At 45.8% G+C, this 18,608-nt stretch overlaps 1 protein-coding gene across 1 annotated transcript; it reads left to right on the top strand.

Moving 5' to 3' along the window:
• The first annotated feature begins 3,200 nt into the window (after nt 1–3,200).
• On the top strand, nt 3,201–18,317 carry LOC112125364 (fructose-bisphosphate aldolase B). The gene is made up of 9 exons (XM_026646352.1): nt 3,201–3,305; nt 11,958–12,079; nt 12,382–12,593; nt 13,163–13,217; nt 14,990–15,150; nt 15,410–15,493; nt 16,137–16,311; nt 16,882–17,081; nt 17,751–18,317. The coding sequence occupies exons 2-9, from the start codon at nt 11,968–11,970 to the stop codon at nt 17,844–17,846; spliced, it is 1,095 nt and encodes a 364-aa protein (XP_026502137.1). The 5' UTR covers nt 3,201–3,305; nt 11,958–11,967; the 3' UTR covers nt 17,847–18,317.
• Nucleotides 18,318–18,608: the final 291 nt, after the last annotated feature.

Raw genomic sequence — 18,608 nt, 5'->3', positions numbered from 1 at the left:
ACACACAGACCCTGACCCAAAGAATTTAAAATAATCCTAAATGTTGGTTCTTCTTCAAATGGTTGCAGACGTGTATTCCACTTAGGTGTGTATGTGCCACGCACACCAAAGCTGGAGAACTTTGCCTAGTAGTACCTGTGCACACCTGAGTAGAATAAACATCTCAAAGAACAAAAGTTATGATGCAAGTAAGTAACCGTCTTTTTATCATCATTGGGCCAGATCCTCAGCTGGCTCTTACCCATCAAGGAGCACACTAGCTTTCTAGAGTTTGCTCCAGCCTCTACACCGTAAGCACATATTTCCCATTAGGGTTGTTTGCATCATGGCTCTGGATTTTAATGTGGCTGAGGCTTACTGCAACATCAGGTAGGAATGCTTGCTCACTCCCAATCCTGACTGGAAGACTACTCTCTCTAGGACTGGAAGTAGGGTTGCCAGGTGTCCGGTTTTCGACCGGAATGCCTGGTCAAAAAGGGACCCTGGAGGCTCCGGTCAGCACCGCTGACTGGGCAATTAAAAGTCCGGTCAGCGCAGCGGGGCTAAGGCAGGCTCCCTGCCTGCCGTGGCTTCGCTCAGCTCACGGAAGCAGCCACATGTCTCTCCTCTGTATCTCATGCGTAGGGGCAGCCAGAGGGCTCCGTATGCTGCCCCCGCCCCAAGCACCGGTTCTGCAGCACCCATTGGCTTGGAACCGCAGCCAATGGAAACTGTGGTAGCAGCACCTGTGGACTAGGCAGGGCGCAGAGCCGCATGGCCACGTCGGAGCCGGAGGGGAGACCATGTTGCTGCTTCCAGGACCTGCTTGAGGTAAGCGCTGCTTGGACCCTTCACCCTGACACCCTCCCATGCTCCAGTCCTGATTCCCCTTCTGCCCTCCAAACCCCTCGGTCCCAGCCTGAAGCACCCTCCTGCACCCCAAACCCCTCATCCCCAGGCCCACCCCAGGGCCTTCACCCCCCCCCGCTGGAGACATCACACACCCCTGCCCTCCAACCCCCTCTCCCAGCTTGTATCCCCCTCCTGCACTCTGAACCCCTCAGCCCCAGCCCAGAGCCCACTCCTGTACCCCAAATCCCTCATCCCTGGCCCCACCCCGGAGCCTACACGCCCAGCTGGAGCCCTCACCCCCTCCTGCACCTCAACCCCCTCAGCCAGCCTGGTGAAAATGAGCGAGTGAGTGAGTGTGGGGATAGCGAGTGACAGAGGATGGAGTGAGTGGGGGCGGGGCTTTGGAGGAGGGGCGGGGCAAGGGTGTTCAGTTTTGTGCGGGTAGAAAGTTGGCATCCCTAACTGGAAGGAGAATGGAGACTCCATATTTATTCACTTTCAGAGTATTTTTAAAATTTTTAAATTCTTCCTTCTGGCTGTTCAGAGATGCTGCTAGGCCTGTAATTACTGTAGTGCTGGATTTCAGCCCAGAGGGAGACATCAAATTCCTCAGAAAAACAAAACCATTAAAAAAAATGCACATTGGGCGATGGGATGTTACACTGTGTTTTCAAAAATACCCAGCAGGAGTCGTTTCCCTTCTGCCCTACTTCTTTTAAGGGCACCTGTCCTATCACATCCCCATCATGCGGGGAACGATACACCCTGAAGCACGGCTGAGTTTTCAAAAGGATCAGGAGAGACAAGGTTCCAAGCTGGGTTTTCTCTGGGGCATTCAAAGGTGCAAGACAAATTTGGAAGGAGCATGTTGGTACAGTAACTACCCCTGTCCCGCTTACCACCACCAGATCCCTTTAATAGGGCTTGTCATGATAAATATTGGTTGTTACTATATAGGATCACAGCAGTTAGAGCTGAAGAACAGTTAATTAGATCACAGAGTCCATCTCTCTGGAAGGGATGGAGTCCCCAGGTGAGAGATGTCTCAAATAATGAAACAGATACCACAAGGCAGTTAGGGTTTTCTGGCCATAGATATTCACCGCAATGGATATACATCCATGGTAGTCTGCAAACAGGCTTATCAGGAAGGAAGTAGAGAGTGAAAGGAAGAAATAATGGGCCATATCCTCAGATAGGGCGAATCACTATCACTCTAATGACTTTCATGGAGCTATGTTTATTTACACCAGCTGAGGGTTTAGCCCTGTATTCGCTCTAATTGTTTGTGCATTTGCCATGGTCCAAGTCTCACACCATGAGGGGCGGATGGGCTTAGTGTGGGAGGGTGCTGGCCTTGTGAAGGTGCCCTCCTTTGATGAGAAGCCACAATTCCTTCAACGAGTGTCTGGCAACTGCTGCTCACCTGAAGGTTATGACACATGCCATAAAAAATAGAGCGAGAACGTCAGTGTCCGAGCAAACATTGCATTGTTCAGTTAAAACAAGATCTAACGTCCAAGGCTACCGTGTGTGCCATTGCCATTGTTGGCTTAACGCAGTCCCTGTACTACATGTGTCCAACCCACTGTGGTGGGCTACCTGGAATATGAAAGGCCTATGAAAAAAATCAGCTTTGTTCTGTTGTGATTTGACAAACTGAAAATATCAGCAGTATGAACATAGAGAATTCATTTGTTTTTCACAGTGAATAGTATGCACCACATAAGCCTAATTTGAGGGATTAAGTGTTGAATGGGTCTTGTGCTCGCCTGTCCTCCTACAGTGAATTTAACCCCACAAACAGAATTCCAATTTACACACTGCAATGCACTGAAGCAATTCGTGACTTTCATCCTACTGCACTATTACCAGCAGAGACTGACTCTATTACTAAGATTACATCCTGAGCTTCATCGCTTTGCAAGGCCATATACCAAATACAAGGGAACACATGGTCCCTGGCCCCAAGGGACCAAATCAGAGGGTTGGAACTCCATGGAGCTATGCTGATTTACGCCAGCTGAGGATCTGGCCCTAAAATGCAAGCTCTAGCCAGGTCCACTGTAAGCATGTTCCAGTGTATGTCTTGCAATAATTTGTACTATGGCTTGAAAGGGATGAGGAAGCTGTTGAACTGATCTGTCAAAAGAATCTTTATGGAATTTGTCATTCTCACTTGGAAAGAAACAGAACTAGAATTCTTTCATGCCTGTATATGTGTGTGTGTGAGAGAGAGAGAGAGAGAGAGAATGAATCTGATTGGCTGGGCAGGTTTATGGTCCCTCAGCCAATTAGAGGTGCTGCATAGTGACACCACCTCAAACAGCCTGAAGAGGAGGGAGAAAAAAAAGAGGAAAACAAATATTGCTGAGAACTTTATAAAAAGTTGGGGAGTTGGGAGATTGGACCTATTTGGTTGCAGCTACCTCAGCAGGAACTTTTAGCAGAGAAGGAGACACTATCCTCAAACAGTGAGTGATAATAAATTACTGATTCAGTTCTGATCTCAATGGGAGGGCGGGGGGAAGAGAGAATATGTATCTTTTCTGTAAATGTGTGGATTTTGCTTTGTCAGGAACAGTGTGTAAAACTGTCATTGCTAACCAAATCAGGAAAGAAACACATTCATTCTTAGTTTTTCTTTTTTCTGCAGTGATCTCTCTCTCTCTCTCTCATCTATTTTCTATAAATGTAATAAGCCCTGTTTGATGCAATTGCTAACTCTTTTGGCTTAATTTTGTAACAAAGAACACCTGGAAGAAGCGAATGCGAACACATAATCCTCATCCTTAATTCAGGAGACTGGATCAATAGCCCGTGTGTTTGTGTCCGTGTCATTTTCTGCTACTTTGTTTAAATGATGATTCATGTAGGTGCACGTGGGAAAATCTGGGGTGGAGCTGCAGAATGCAATCCTCTTTTTATTCCTTGCATGCACATTACACAGTCAGGGCTGATGAAGTGTTACAACCTGCATTCGGTGTTTAATTTCCTCGGAAGTGTTATAGCAGTAGTGCTGGTGAGAATGGCTTTGACAAGGGGACATAGGATAGTCTTGAAAGGAGAAGACTACATGAAAAGAGATAAGAGAAGCTGTTGGCAGAAATATTCCCCTGTACTAGCAGTGGAGTTGGACCCCTTTGAATACAGAGGAGGAGAACAGTCATCTTCAGTAAATTGCTCAGAGCTATGCAATATGAATAGGCTCATTGGCAGCTGCTGACCACTCCATCATCCCCAAGCTAGCACCCTCAACCTCCTGATTCACCCAAAACACCTGCACTGTCCCCTGCTAGCATCCTAAGGACTAGAGCTCTCTAGGGGGCCTGCCAGAACTCTCCACCTACTCCAGGGACAAGGGCCAACTGCCAGCATGGCAGAACCCTCCCACAATCCCCCACTCCTACCACTACCCACCAGGACATGGCACCACCCAGGCCACCACCAAGAAGAAGAAACTATTCTCAGCACTTGAAAACGAGTGCTCTAACCAACCCGTCTCCCAGCTGCTGGAATAGTCCTGTATATGACCCAGCCACTCCCTAGTCCTCGGGGCACCTGTTTCCCCTGTGCCTTCACCAAAAAGGAGATGCAGAAGCATTGAGCATAGAGGGGAATGCAGCGCAGCGTCCACTCCCCTCTACAGCCATAAGCTCTGTGGAGGCCAGTGGAGAGGGGCTGTGAAGTCATGTACCCTACACCAGGGATGTCAAACTCAATTTGCCTTAGGGCCAGTACCAGTCCTCAAATCCTCCCAGCAGACCAATAATGTCACTGAAGATGGTGTTCAGAAAAGAAAACGTTTATATTGTATTTTTATTTTGAATTTCTTAGAATAATAAAACTGCCATACAACTTGATACACTTCTTCGTCTGCCAGAGAGTTTAAGGTTTGCCAGACACCTGGCAACGCTTCAGTTCTGTCAGTTTGTTGATGTTTGGCCTCAGTGACTGAGCAGTTGAAACCTTCAGGATTGCAGCAAGGTGTGCGTCGGATATTTGTGTTCGGTATTGTGACTTGTTTATATTCATTGTGGGGGGAAAAGTGATGCTGCCTCCCTAGCTGACTCTGCCTGGCAACTAGTGATGCCGCCTCCCTAGCTGACTCTGCCCGGCAACTAATAATACTGCCGCCATGGCTGACTCTGCCCGGCGACTAGTGATAGTATCTCGGTCCCTCTCCCCCAGCCAATGAGAGCTGTGGGGGGCGGCGCCTGCAGCAGACATTGCCGCATGCAGAGTCTCTCCTCTGCAGGCCACAGTGGGGAGGTTCTCGGGCCGCAGATGGCCCTCAGGCTGGGACTTTGAGACCCCTGCCCTACACCCTCCCACCCACTTTGGAGGGGATAATGTGACCTTAGCTAGTCTGGTGCAAGTGCCACTTGATGCCAGCCCCCAAAGCAAAGGATAGAGGGTGGGAAAGTTCCTTGCTCCCTCTCCTCTCCCCAACACCCATAGATATTTAGCAGTCTGTTAGCAAAACCCTACCTTACAAGTTGCTCTAAGAAAAACCATGGTGTATGTATGCCCACTACTTGCACACAGGTGCAGAAAACCAAACAGCCGGCAATCAGGTTTTTTAGGTAATTGGGAGGTCTGATCTTCCAGCCACTTGAGAGAACTTGAACAAAATCACCATCTTCAGCAAACGTGCTTGCTCGTTTTCCTAAGGCAATGGTAGTCTGACTCCTTAATCCAGGTGTTTTTCCAGATCTGATACTTGGCAGAGGGGACCCACCCCCTAATCTACATGCTTTACATCTACAGTTTTGTCTTCATGCCTGTGGGACAGTGCAGTGTATATTCTGACCACCATCAAAGCCGCATGAGATGCTGATTTGCACTGTGATGGCTTTTCTCTCTCTAGCAGTTATTTTATTTTTGTAAACATGGCTGTTAATTTAATGTTCAGCATGTAGGCTTGTATGTGTAAAGTTCAGTGCTTTAACCATTTCTGGATAATGTTCCCATTCAGGGCATGGTAGGACAGTGCCCTGACTTTCTGTCTTATGAGCACCAGAAAGAGTGGAAGTACAAGACTGCAGTACAAGAGGGGAAAAGGGAGCCCCTACGTGGCTTTACGTTCCTCATTTCCTGGAGTCATGAACGGTTAATTCCTGACTTGTTCCTCTAACAGCTGCCTCTCTGTCCCTCATGCACTCTTCAGTGTGCGTGTTACTTTCTCTCTTCCTTCACATCTGTTTTGGGTCAAACAGCCTTTTTTATTCTAAACACATTTCCGAAAGGACAATTTGCCTTGTATTCCACACTAATGCTTCTTTGTTTCTTCTCTTAAAGCTTCTTACTTATTTTCTTTGCCATATTTTCAGGCAGTTCCCTTCCTCATTTCCCCTGGAATGAGAGGGTTTTCCCCACTTTTGTTTAGGAAGAATAATTTTTCTCAAGTCAATAGAATAATACAAGTATTAAGCATTTTAGAGCCGTTTGCATCTTCCAAGTTTAACACATGTATCAGTGTGTCACATGTCACCCTCTGTACATGAGCCACAGAAAATGCAGATCTGTTGCAGGTCTCACTGGAGAAGCCTGGTTCCATAACTCAAGCAACTCATGTGTTTAGCTCTAGCGGTCCCCAGTTAAATCCCTCTTGTTGGCCAAGATGCCAGCCATTGCACAAGCACTTATTAATTTTGTTTCCATTATGCAAAAGGTTACATTTTCCATCCCAGTGTCCCCAACAGACAGCTGAACCAGAAATCAGACTCGGGTGTTGTACGCTTTGCCTGTTTGTTGTGAGCCACATTTTAAAACCCCCAGCCACATCCATTTGTACACATGCAGCTTTTACTCATTCAAATCACTTTCACACACTTTAAGCACTACCATTTGTGTGCACAATGGTAGAATTTACTCACACAGATCTACTTGCACACAATTTGTGCATACAAATGGGGTTTTGGTGTGTAAATGTGTGTGTACACTAGCGCTGAGGAATTGTGCTCACAAGTAATTGTGCAGACAAAGCTGCACACACTCAGAGAGTGCTAAGTGTTCAACACATGTTCCCTGCACATTTGACATATTTTATATAAAAGGAGAGATAAAAGACAGTCATGAAAACACCTGATGCCAATTGCATCCTCTTTTTCCTGCTGTCCAGAACCCAGATGTTATAACACAACTGGTTTCTCCAGTTTAGGTAGGAGGCTGATGGGCAAATTATTCTAAACCTGACACTGATTGTTTGTAAGAAACAAAGTGCTGAGGGTAATTGCCAAGGGAAAGGCACAAAGAAAGAACAGATGCTTCTAACCTGGTCCAAAGTGCAACATGCTAACAACACTGAAATCCTTCCCCATATTCCCTCTCCCATCCCCCATGTGCGCTTGCACTTTCGTCCAGTCTGTTGTAATATTAACTGAATGCCATGTTTGTGCTGATGTCTGTGATAATATTTCCCACTGCACATACTGGGGAAAGGTCTAAATTCCAACACAGCAATATTGACTTTCATTGCCATGTTTTTCTGGTCCAGCTGCCTCTCTGCCAGGGACTGGCTTAGACAAACAGCCCCGTTTGTTTAAAGCACCAGCAAAGCTTGCTAGAAAGCTCTGCAGAACATTCGATTTAGCCACTACGCTGCGTCTGATTTTGTGCATTTTCTATATATATATATTCCTTTGTTGTTGCTCTTCCTCCCGCATTTCCGTTTTGTGAACAATTACAATAAACAGGAAAATAACACTCATGGGCCAGATCTTCAGCTGGTGTAAATTAGCATAGCTCCATTGAAGGCACTTGAACTATAACTGTTTACAGCAGCTGAGGATCTGGCCCGTAACTTGACATGACTGGCCTTTTTCCACTAAGCAGATGAGGTACAACTGGCTGGCAGATAAAAATATTGGCAACATCAGTAGCAGAGCCAAGCGCAGACCCCATGTCTCCTGCATTCCAGTCCAATTTCCTATCTACTGGACCATGCTCTCTCTTCAGCAGGCCTTTATAATTTCTGTTGATACATTTATGGAAGCCTATTTTTCATGAGGCAGCCATAGTTGAGCAATGACCAATGATGGGCCAGGTTCTGCCATCCCTGCTCGTAATGAGCAATACTTTACTGCCTGAATAGCACTTCTGAAATCAATGGGGCTGCTCTCAAAGAAAGTATTGCTAAGTGTAAGAGTAGCAGAATCTGGCAATAGATAACTAAATCTATTCACCAAAATAAATGACCATTTCTAGGCTCCCTGGTTGGTTTTGTTGCGCATCCATCCATTCTTTAGCATTTTGAAAGGGTATTTATGCAAAACTGGGAACTTTCATCTGCTCTTGCAACTCATTTCTGTTTGATATCAGACTCCTTTATTTAATATTGCCATTTGCTGTGGACAGGCATGTGATGGCTCATTGGTTTACGGCAGCAGCAGTGTATGGCTTTAGAAGTTGAAACTCAGAAGAGAGGTTCTGATTGGCTGGTGGTATGTGTGTTATGTTATCTCTCTCAAATTTTCCCAGCTAAAGGATCATCACTAAGCAGGTATACAGAGCACCTAGAAATCACCACGCCTTGGTCTAACTTCCAGCAAAACCACCATCCCATACTGTGATTCACAGCTGTCTCCCATACAATTGCTGTGCATCGCAGAGATCTAACTACTCACTTGTTACACCAGATCATTGCCACTCTTAACAGGTAGATTCCACCTACTGTATCACAGATTTCCTTGCCATATGCACAGGGTGTAGATATACGTCCCAACCCTTTTCCAAGACCTCAGAACACAGTAGGGAAAAAAATCTAAATATATCTTTTCCTCTGGGAGGATTCTACAGTATCCTGTAGTAAGGGTCCGGAACACAAAGGACCAGCTTGTACAACCCTCACCTTAGGGAACACTTAAAGTGAATGGGATTGCTCATGTGAATTACTGCTTGTTGACCTGAGTAAGGGTGCCCCAGATTGGCCCTAAGACTTACAGTAGTGCTACTGAAGTGTTTTGAGCTATTATTCATCAGTGCTAGCTTTTGTTTAGGCAGTATTTTAGGACACCCAAGTGCATACTAAAAGCTGGTCTGCACAGAGTCCCACTGAAGACAGTGGGATTCAAGGATCGGGGCCTAAGCATGTAAGTTAGAGAATTAAATGGGAGGTGACATGTCTAATGGATAGATACAAGCAGTTCCATTCACCACAATAACGTCCCCGTCACCGTGTCATGGCATTGCAGGAGTCTTCACTTCTTGCATCCCCTGTTGATCGCTTCCTTGAACCTGCAATGGCCCATTTGTGCCCACGACTTAGCCTTTCAAAGTCATGTCTAGTTCAGACCCCTTCTGGGGTAACAAGAGATCCTTTCACCCCTCACAGGCTACTCCCTAGCCCATCTTCTGGGCTCACACCTCAGCCCCATCCTGTGCTCAGTAATCCTTGTGTTGAGGCTTCAAGACCCCCTCCTTGGGGCTGATGAGGGAGCACAGATACACTTTCTGCTCTGGGTTCCAGTCCAGGGACACTGTGTTAAGATGGGTCTGCTCCTTCTAATGGTGTAATCCTAATCTGCAGCATTGCCCTGCCAGCCTGGCTCTCTAAGCCCACCCCCAAACTGCTCTAACTCTGACCCCATGCTGTGGGAGGCAAGGCCCTGGGGCATACTCAGCACCACTACACCATTCACATGTGCTGCTGTTTCCCTGGCTACTTCCTACCTCTGAGCCCCTAGTGTTGTTTCCCAGTAGGCTGTGGTTAACACAGCCTTTCCTTTGGTTCCCAGGTCTTCTCCCTAGGTCCTCCCCCCTCCTTGTTCCTACTCTGGAACATTCACCCCTAGGACTGCCTTGCTGGGCCTTATCTTTTTCCAGGACACTCACCACAGAATATAACTCCATCTCTGAGGCTTCTTTAGACTACCTTCACCAGACCCTACCTAGAGAGAAGGAACTCCCTATCTCTTCTTTCTGATTCAGTTCTATCTCTACATCCTCCTCCTTGACCTTTCACAGCAGGGGTCACTAATGGTAATTAAGCTACTAGATCAGGATCAGTTGGGGGACAGCTGCTAGGTCACAGGAAAGACAGAGTCTGACTCCCCATAAAGGCCCTGCTAGCCTGTGATAGTAGTGAACTGGACCTAGAGTCAGGAAACTGGGGGTCTATTACTGGTTTAGCCACTGACCTGCTCTTTGACTGTGGGCAAGTCACTGCTTCTGCGTTACCCCCTCCCACAATTTTTCTGTCTTGTCTGTTTAGAATGTAAGCTATATGGGGCAGGGACTGTCTCTCACTATGCGTTTGTTTGTGTGGCACCTAATCTTCATTGGGGCTACAAGGATTGTAGTACAAATAATTACAATAATAATCAGAACAGGGACTTATCTTCTTCTTAAGACCTTTATAAAGGATGGATGACAGATAGATGAGGCCATAACATACATGAGGCAGGACCTGGATCTCAGAGGTGTGATCACAGGGCTATACAGTGTAAGCATTACTGTAGAATACCGGCATACTTCTCGATAAAGGCCTCTAGGAAGTATTTTTTTCTGGGACAGATATACTTCTCATTGTCCACCCAAAGAACAAACCCAAGCTGTCAGGTGTGTTCTCCTTCCTTATCGAAACCTTAATAAGATCATACACCACCCTCAGCAAAAGACAGAATCTAACTCTCACTCAGGTGAAATTCTCAGCTGGTGAATCTCAGCCACAGCCTGATAAAATAGGAATGGATTAGGATCCATTTGCAATCCAAGATCTTGTCTAGAGTAGGATTAATTCATCTCACATTTGATTTGCTTTCCCGTGAAACAGCTAACACCTCATGCAGTTCTGAGAGGAGCCCCAGGCATACAAATTATAGACACACAGCAGGAAAGAAGGGGTGAGAAAGCATTGAGCCATACAAGCAAATACCTACAAGGCAGGCGAGGGAAGAGGAGGAGGGTTAGCAGACAGTGTACCATGTGGGAGATAAGAGAGAACTCTTAGTTATTTAGGAGCAAAGTATCTAATCTGCTTTACAAAGAACTTTGCAAGTCAGCAATTAATGTGTGTTACTTTGTCCCATGTTTTAATGATTTAACTACAGGCTTGGTGGAATTCTTTTTTTTTTCTTCAAATTTTGAGCGATAATATCAACATTTATCTTAAAAGATTTTTATTTTATTTTATCAATTTAAATTTTCAGTTGGGGGAAATTATGAAGGGGAGGGGTCAGAATTATTTAATGACTGTAGATGTTGAGATTCAAAAAGTTAAAGCTTTATAGCTGTTAACATGAATTGTCAATATCACGTCAAAATATGCAAAGTACGTATCCTTAATTCAAACTCTGAAGCTCTCAAGCATCATTTTTCTTGCTTTGCCGATCTGTAAATTTTGATTATTATGTCTGGAAATATCTTTTTGTCAGTTTCTGTGTGTCCAGTGAAATTGACATTTACGGATACAAAATCTAATCCTTCCAAGCCTATTTACTGAACTGCCTTTGGGCTCTGAGCACGTCCAGTTATATACAAAAATCCACACTTGGATTCCTTTCCCAAGGGGGCTCAGTGAGGACATTTAGCAGTAGCTGCTACAGTCTACCCTGCTGTCATGTGAAGACAAACTGCAAAGGAGAAGAACCTGCTGGAATGGGCCATTGTTGCCACCTCTGGGGGAAAAGGAGACTGAACTGGTATTTTTTGCACCCACCTGGAATGGCATTTACAAGGCAACCTCTGGGAGAGAAGAAGAGCCTGAACTGGATTTCAGTGCACACTAATGTGGATTCTCGTTCCCAGATCTGAAAGGAAGAATGGTCTAATGGTTAATGTACTGGAGCCTAGTGCTGACTCAGACATCCTGTGTGACTCTGGGCAAGTCTCTTAGCCTCTCTGTGTCTCACTTCCCCATCTGCAAATGGGGATAATGGCACTTCCCTACCTCCCAGGAATAGACTGTGAGGCATTCCAATACTATGCTAAAGGAGGGGTGGGAGTGGTGGGGTCACATAAGTACGTAGCTAGATAGATGTCTGTAAGAATATAGAGAACCTCACTCCCACCAGAAGGAGATGCATGAGATTGTTGTGTCTGTATCCAATCAATGTGATTTTACAAACACTATCCACAGCATAACTCAGCTTGGAACAATGGGTGTCTCTATGTGTCTCCTCCAGAATAGCCATCATGACCCACCAGTTTCCAGCGCTGACTCCGGAGCAGAAGAAGGCCCTGTCTGGCATAGCACAGCGGATTGTGGCTCCAGGGAAGGGGATCCTGGCTGCGGATGAGTCTGTGGGTGAGTTGAACAGTTATTGATATTTCTTAGTGTCCTTCAAGCCATGTTGCTTTTGAAATAATTTGAGATACCAGGCAGGAGTAAATGAATGCCCATCTTTCTTCAGGAGCGAGCTGTCCATCAGGGAAGGGTTGGGGTCCATAGACAGAACTATGAGGGCATGGGCTGAGGAGAGAAGCCCAGGTCTGCACAGACACAGAAGGCCTAATTCTCAGTTACTCCATCCTTGCACTTATACAAGATAAGTGAAAGGACAATCATGCCCAATATCGTGTTCTCTGACCTTTGGCCCCTCTTGCTAGGTACTATGGGGAGCAGACTGCAGAGGATCAAGGTGGAGAACACAGAGGAAAATCGCCGCGCCTTCCGAGAGATCCTCTTTTCTTCAGATGCCTCCATCAATCAGAGCATTGGGGGCGTGATCTTCTTCCATGAGACCCTCTATCAGAAGGACAGCAGTGGAAAGCCATTCCCAGATGTCATCAAAGACAAAGGCATTGTGGTGGGAATAAAGGTGAATATCTCCAAGGGCTGGCATAATAGCCCCAGAGTCCTTCCCAGTGTGAACTGTGCCCAGGCAGGGATCTCGCAGATAAGCAATGCTCTTTTGTCATTCTGGCACCATTCTCTGCATTATCCCTGCAGCTAATGCTCCTGTACTATTCTATTAGCCAAGCCACAGCTACAGCCACTGATCCTGACCTGTTTTATCCAGCAAATCACCCACCACCTAGAGCTCTTGCTTCACCCTTCCATCCCCTTGTCCTCAAGATTCTTGATTCCATCCTCTCCAGTGACTCTCCCCAACTCCTAGAGTTCTTGGGTTGTTTCCGCCAACAATTCTGCTTCCCACTCCCAATGTTCTGTTTGTTCATTGTCATGCATTGTTCTCTTCTGCAATTTCCCCATTCCCCAGCACTTGTTTTCTGTTTCTTACTCTGCCCACCAAGGTCCTGCACCATTTGTTACAGTGACTCCTGCTGGCGAAGGCTGAGAAGTCTGTACTAGCTCTGGGTTACAGTGGCAGAAACTATACTGATCTGTTAATTGTTAACTCATCTTCCTTTCTGTGTACTTCCATAGCTAGATAAAGGAACAGCCCCGCTGGCAGGAACAAATGGAGAAACCACCATTCAAGGTGAGACATTTCCTCTAAGCCAGTGGTTCCCAAACTTTAACAACCTGTGAACCCCTTCCACTAAAATGTCAAGTCTCACGAATCCCCTCCTAAAAATGAATGTTTCCAGGGATTTTCTCCTTTACCTGAGTATAAATTATAAGAGCAGTGATGTTGGAAATATAAAATTTGTTTTTATGACATGCTTATTACACACGATTTATTAATTATTTATCATTACAGTATTTTGATTACATTATGAAAACAGCAACACTCTTCCAAGATCTCACTTTCGTAGCTTGTATCACTTTGAATAAGCCTGTTATAAGACAAGGCTCCTATGCTTCATCAAGGAGTATCAGATGTGAAACAGTGTGAAGGTATTTAAGAAGCCAACTCAAAGAGTTCCTCCTACACAAGCATTCAGGTCTTGAGCAGTCCAGGCAAACAACGCAAGTTACAACAAAGCTTAAACTTGTTCTTCATAATAATTTAAAAAACAATACTAGCTGCCTATTTACTTTTAAAAACAGCAAAAAATATCTACCTCCCTTTCCATTTCTTAGAAGGAGTCTTGAAGGTTAAATCTCCTCAGTGTGATAAATAGGCTTGCTTTGATCTGCTTAGCTCTTGGAAGTCCAGGGGCTCCGGGCTGCTGGCCCCATGCTGCCCAGGGTCCCTAGGGACAGCTCTGTCCGCCATTAGGGAATTTTTTCCCGAGAACCCCCTGTAACATTTCGCAAACCCCCAGTGGTTCACGAACCCGTTTGGGAAACATTGCTCTAAGCCATTAAGAATGGGGCTGCATTTCCTGACGAGGAGAATTTTAAATGACTGGAGTAGGGCTTAGCTATGGTTCTCAAAGTGAAAGCCATGTGGGGCAGGGAGAAGAAGGTGCACTACACAAGCAGCAGTGGCTGGAAGCATCGTGCTTGCAAAGAGCAGGAGTAAAATAGTACCTCCAAAGGCGCTGGAGGGTGGGAGGGGGGATATGTGCTCATTGGCACCCCTTGCTCCACACTTAGACACTTAGGTATAATGCACTCCTCCATCACCACAGCCCTCCAGATACCAGCCAGAATGCAGAGAGCAGCCTCCCACTGCCAAGAAACATCCCTTTTGGCTTGATGAGCACTGCCAGCAGCACCAGTGGCTGCAAGGTAATAAGTAGGCAGAAGGGTAGTAAGTTACAAGAGCTCTTTGTCTTGCTTCAAGGCATAAAACTGATCACCAACTGGGATCAGAAAGGATTTATCCCCTCACCCCACCCCAAGTTAACATTATATGGTTCTTCGTGTGTATTTTGGGGGATGCAATTAGATGGGAGTAGTGGTCGTTTCCCCCCTGAGGTATCAGGTTTTACAGTCAGAATCAGGAGATCAGATTTTATGTACTAATCCTCTGATTTTGTGCAGCAGTTCCCGTTTCTAACATTATAGGTCCTGCATTATTACTGTCCCAGAGGCTTTGCTAACCACAGATTATACCCAGGGTTTCCCTAGTTACCATCCTAGCGCTGTCAATTTAAGGAACCCCATTCCCTGAGGGCTATACTCTGAGCAGCTATTGCATTGGGCATGCACAGAGTGGAGACATTTTGCATGCCCCCTGGCTAGTCTGCACAAGGACCACAGGATAGCAGTCTCCAGGAGAAGGTAGGAGCTACAGGCCACCTGCATTGGCCCTGCATCCCCACCTCCACAGGGTTGCGTAGAGGACACAAAGTTCAGCCCCAATCACATAAATCTGGAGGCGCTAAATAAGGCACCTTCCTTTCCCTTTAATACCTGCAGGGCTGGATGGGCTCGCTGAGCGCTGCGCCCAGTATAAGAAGGATGGCGCTGATTTTGGCAAGTGGCGTGCTGTGCTGAAGATCACAGACACAACTCCCTCCACTCTAGCCATCCAGGAGAATGCCAACACGCTGGCACGCTATGCCAGCATCTGCCAGCAGGTATAAACTCTCAATATGTGTGTGAAATAGTTCCCTCCCTTCCTGTGCTGTGGGAATAAGTTGTGCCCTTTCCTACTCTCCTTTGAAATAGTTCCCATGTGTTTGAGAGGAGGCCTCTTTGTCCGTCATGCTGAGAGAGTCTGTTGGTATCTTCTCTTTTCTGGTAGTTCTCCTTGCTTTACTACCCTTTTCTCAGGTTATCCCTGCTAGGGCAGTCTCTTGTCCAGACCTTCACTGACTTCTGTTTTTCCATTCTTAGCATGGGTTGGTGCCCATTGTAGAACCGGAGATCCTACCCGATGGAGACCATGACCTCCAGCGCTGTCAGTATGTTACAGAGAAGGTAAGATTCTTACCTACCAGACATGTCCCATTTTCATCAATCAGCATAATAATAATAATACTTAGCTCTTAAACAGAGCTTTGCATCCATAAGTCTCAAAGCACTTTCTTATCCCCATTTTACAGATGGATGGTGGGGTGGGGAAGGGAAGGAGGCACTGAAAGGTTAAGTGAGTTGTCCAAGGTCACACAGTAAGTGGCAGAGGTGGGAATAGTGCCCTAGCCACGAGACCACCGTTTCCCTGCTGAGAAGGGCTCACCCTTCTAGGAGAAGAGGTATCATCCAGGTTTCCACTGCCATTCCATATTTTGTAACTTTCCCATTCCAGAGTAAGGTGGGTTTGAGGGGCTAAAGCTAAGAATTCCATGACTATGGAGAATGAATTCCTTTATCATCCCCGGGGACAAATACTTCTCCATAGCAGGTTTGGTGGGCTTCTTGGTAAAGTGATGGAAGGGGGGCTGAAGCCCAGCCTGGATAAAACGTGGACAGTCAATTCCGCTCTCACCCCAGAAATAGGTTGTCCCTCTACAGCAGATTTGGAGACCTGGGTCCCTCTGGTGAATCAGTATGGGAGTGAAGCCCAGCATTGAGCGAACATGAATAAGCATTGAATGATCCTCCTGTTCTCATTGTTTCCCAGGTCCTGGCTGCTGTCTACAAGGCCCTGAATGATCATCATGTCTACCTGGAGGGAACACTGCTGAAACCCAATATGGTGACTGCTGGGCATTCCTGCCCCAAGAAGTACACCCCTCAGGAGGTAGCCATGGCAACAGTCACTGCCCTCCATCGCACTGTTCCTGCCGCTGTTCCTGGTAACTCATTCATTACTATCCATTGCTTCTCCATGCAGATTCAAGGATCATCCATCCAAGTGCCTCAAACGCTTATTGGGGTTGCTTGTAGGACCTATCGTGATCTGAAACCATCAAGTCTCATGTACTGAGGTGCAGTAAGACCTTGGGGGGAGGGGTCAGACCACAATGTCTCCCCTGTTTAGTCTAAGATATAGGTCTCCATTTGCTTCCATTTAATGACCTGTTCTGTTCCCAGGGGGCTGGGTTGTGTTGTTGTTGCATTGATAGATTTTAAGAGAATTTGTTGCATCTCCAGTTATGGACCAAATAGCAGACACCAGTGGTAGATTTGACTGGGCGTCATATGCAATCTCACGGAGGACTGATAGGATACAATATCTATGGATATACAGTTGACCTAATTCTCTTCAGTCTCACCTACATGCCTTCTTTGGGAAAACCGTGATTTGTGATATGTGATTCTTTATGTTCCTGCGGCCTCCACTACAAGATTCTGCTTCATCTCAGGACATTAGAGTGAATCAGTGGTCTCTAAACTTATAACGTCTTTTTTTTTCCCTCCTGCAGGAATCTGCTTCCTGTCTGGAGGCCAAAGTGAAGAGGAAGCTTCTCTCAACCTCAGTGCTATCAACCAGTGCCCTTTGCCCAAACCCTGGAAGCTGACCTTCTCATATGGACGGGCTCTGCAGGCATCAGCACTTGCTGCATGGTCTGGCAAACCTGAGAACAAGAAGGCTACGCAGGAGGCATTTTGCAAACGGGCACAGGTATGGGACCTTCACTTCATCATCATGACTGAGCCGACGCCAGAGCTTCCAGTTCTAAGTCCAGGTCTTTAAAAGAACAATCACCCTACTTCAGAGAAATACTGTACAACACATGGTGTGATAAATGGGGACATGTTCCCCAAGTTTTAAAGATTCCTGTTGCTTTGATCCATCCTTGTGTTTCATGTTCATCCAAGGATGACGGCCCCACACACAGGTCTATCACAGGAAACTGCAGTGCAAGCTTCCCCTCAAAGCCCCAATAATAGTCCTCAAATCTATTCTGGAGACATCAGTAAGAATAAGTGGGTGGTTTATTCTCCTTACCCAGTCGACCTTCAGTCTCTTTGCTGAGACTGCCAACTAGGATGCTAATTAAAGGTAATTTCTGTGGACATTTTTACAATACGGGTAAATTTGTCTTTTATATAGGCCAACACACAGCTATCAGATAGCAATAACTTTTGATCACTAGCATTCTGCTTAGAAGTATAACAGTCTTTATCTTATCTGTTTCCTAAATTCTCCAATCCCCCTTGTAAATTTTGTTTGGGAATTCACAAAAGCACTCCCTATTTCCCTGTGTTCTTTATTTCTCCCTGTTTTTTGTTTTTTTTTTAATTTTCCTCTGCGTAACTAACTGTTTCTCCCTCCTTTTTGTTTTTTCAGATTAATGGGTTAGCATCCAAAGGACAATATATTGTCTCTGGAAAGAGTGATGCAGCTGCGAAACAGTCCCTTTTCACTGCCAGCTACACGTACTAGGGTGTGGGAATACACCACCACCCTGTCCCTCTAGGGGGACTGAAAAAGGAAAAATCCTAACCCCGTAAAGGAAACTGGAAATCATGTGGGTTCAAACTATGGGCTCCACTGCACACTTTAATCCTAAAATGTAGGGAGAAAATCAAATCATCTTATCCAAGAAAATGGTACCTGTTTTACAGACTTAGCCCCTACTGCCATTGATAATTTACCAAATTGCTCTCTCCCCCTGAGAGGGTTTTTACTTTGTTCCTTAGAAAGATGGGAATGCGGGCATCAATTCTCACCCCATGCCATCAATTTTCTCTGTTTACCAGCAAATAAAGCGCATGCCCCCTCCAAAACCACACTCTGCAGCTGGAGAGAGCACATTGGACTCCTGTATTACACATTCTAGATATTGTTTTCAATCTATGGGCTGTGAATAAAGCATCTGCAACTGTGAAATTATATGCAGCTGATACATTTTAATTGTGTGTGAAGGTTTAATTCTTTCTCACAAGTGCACATATACACCTTAGGCTTACTTTCAATTGCTTGTTGAATTTTATGTGTACAAACTAAACCAGACAAAATAACTGCCAATGAGATCAAAATCATATATTTTTAAAAAAAATATATGAAATTCTGCATTTCTGATAATGACTTAGGACTTGATCCTGCAATGTGAGTTCAGAAGGCCTTCAGGTAAGCTCAGGGTTCTGCCTGCGAGGCACAGCTTTCAGGGTCATAGCCATAGATAGTTAAAGCTACCTCCAAAGA

Source organism: Terrapene carolina, unplaced genomic scaffold (assembly GCF_002925995.2).
Source record: "Terrapene carolina triunguis isolate 2854851 unplaced genomic scaffold, T_m_triunguis-2.0 Scaffold35022, whole genome shotgun sequence".
In the NCBI taxonomy this organism is placed as follows: Eukaryota; Metazoa; Chordata; order Testudines; family Emydidae; genus Terrapene; species Terrapene triunguis.
This window is presented reverse-complemented; position numbering and strand designations above follow the sequence as displayed.

Bases quoted from the DNA above. Each gene is read 5' to 3' on its own strand.
- LOC112125364 (XM_026646352.1), top strand. From the start codon at position 11,968: ATGACCCACCAGTTTCCAGCGCTGACTCCGGAGCAGAAGAAGGCCCTG. The intron at 12,080-12,381 runs GTGAGTTGAACA...CCCTCTTGCTAG, and splicing joins GGCTGCGGATGAGTCTGTGG to GTACTATGGGGAGCAGACTG. The intron at 16,312-16,881 runs GTAACTCATTCA...TCCCTCCTGCAG, and splicing joins TGTTCCTGCCGCTGTTCCTG to GAATCTGCTTCCTGTCTGGA.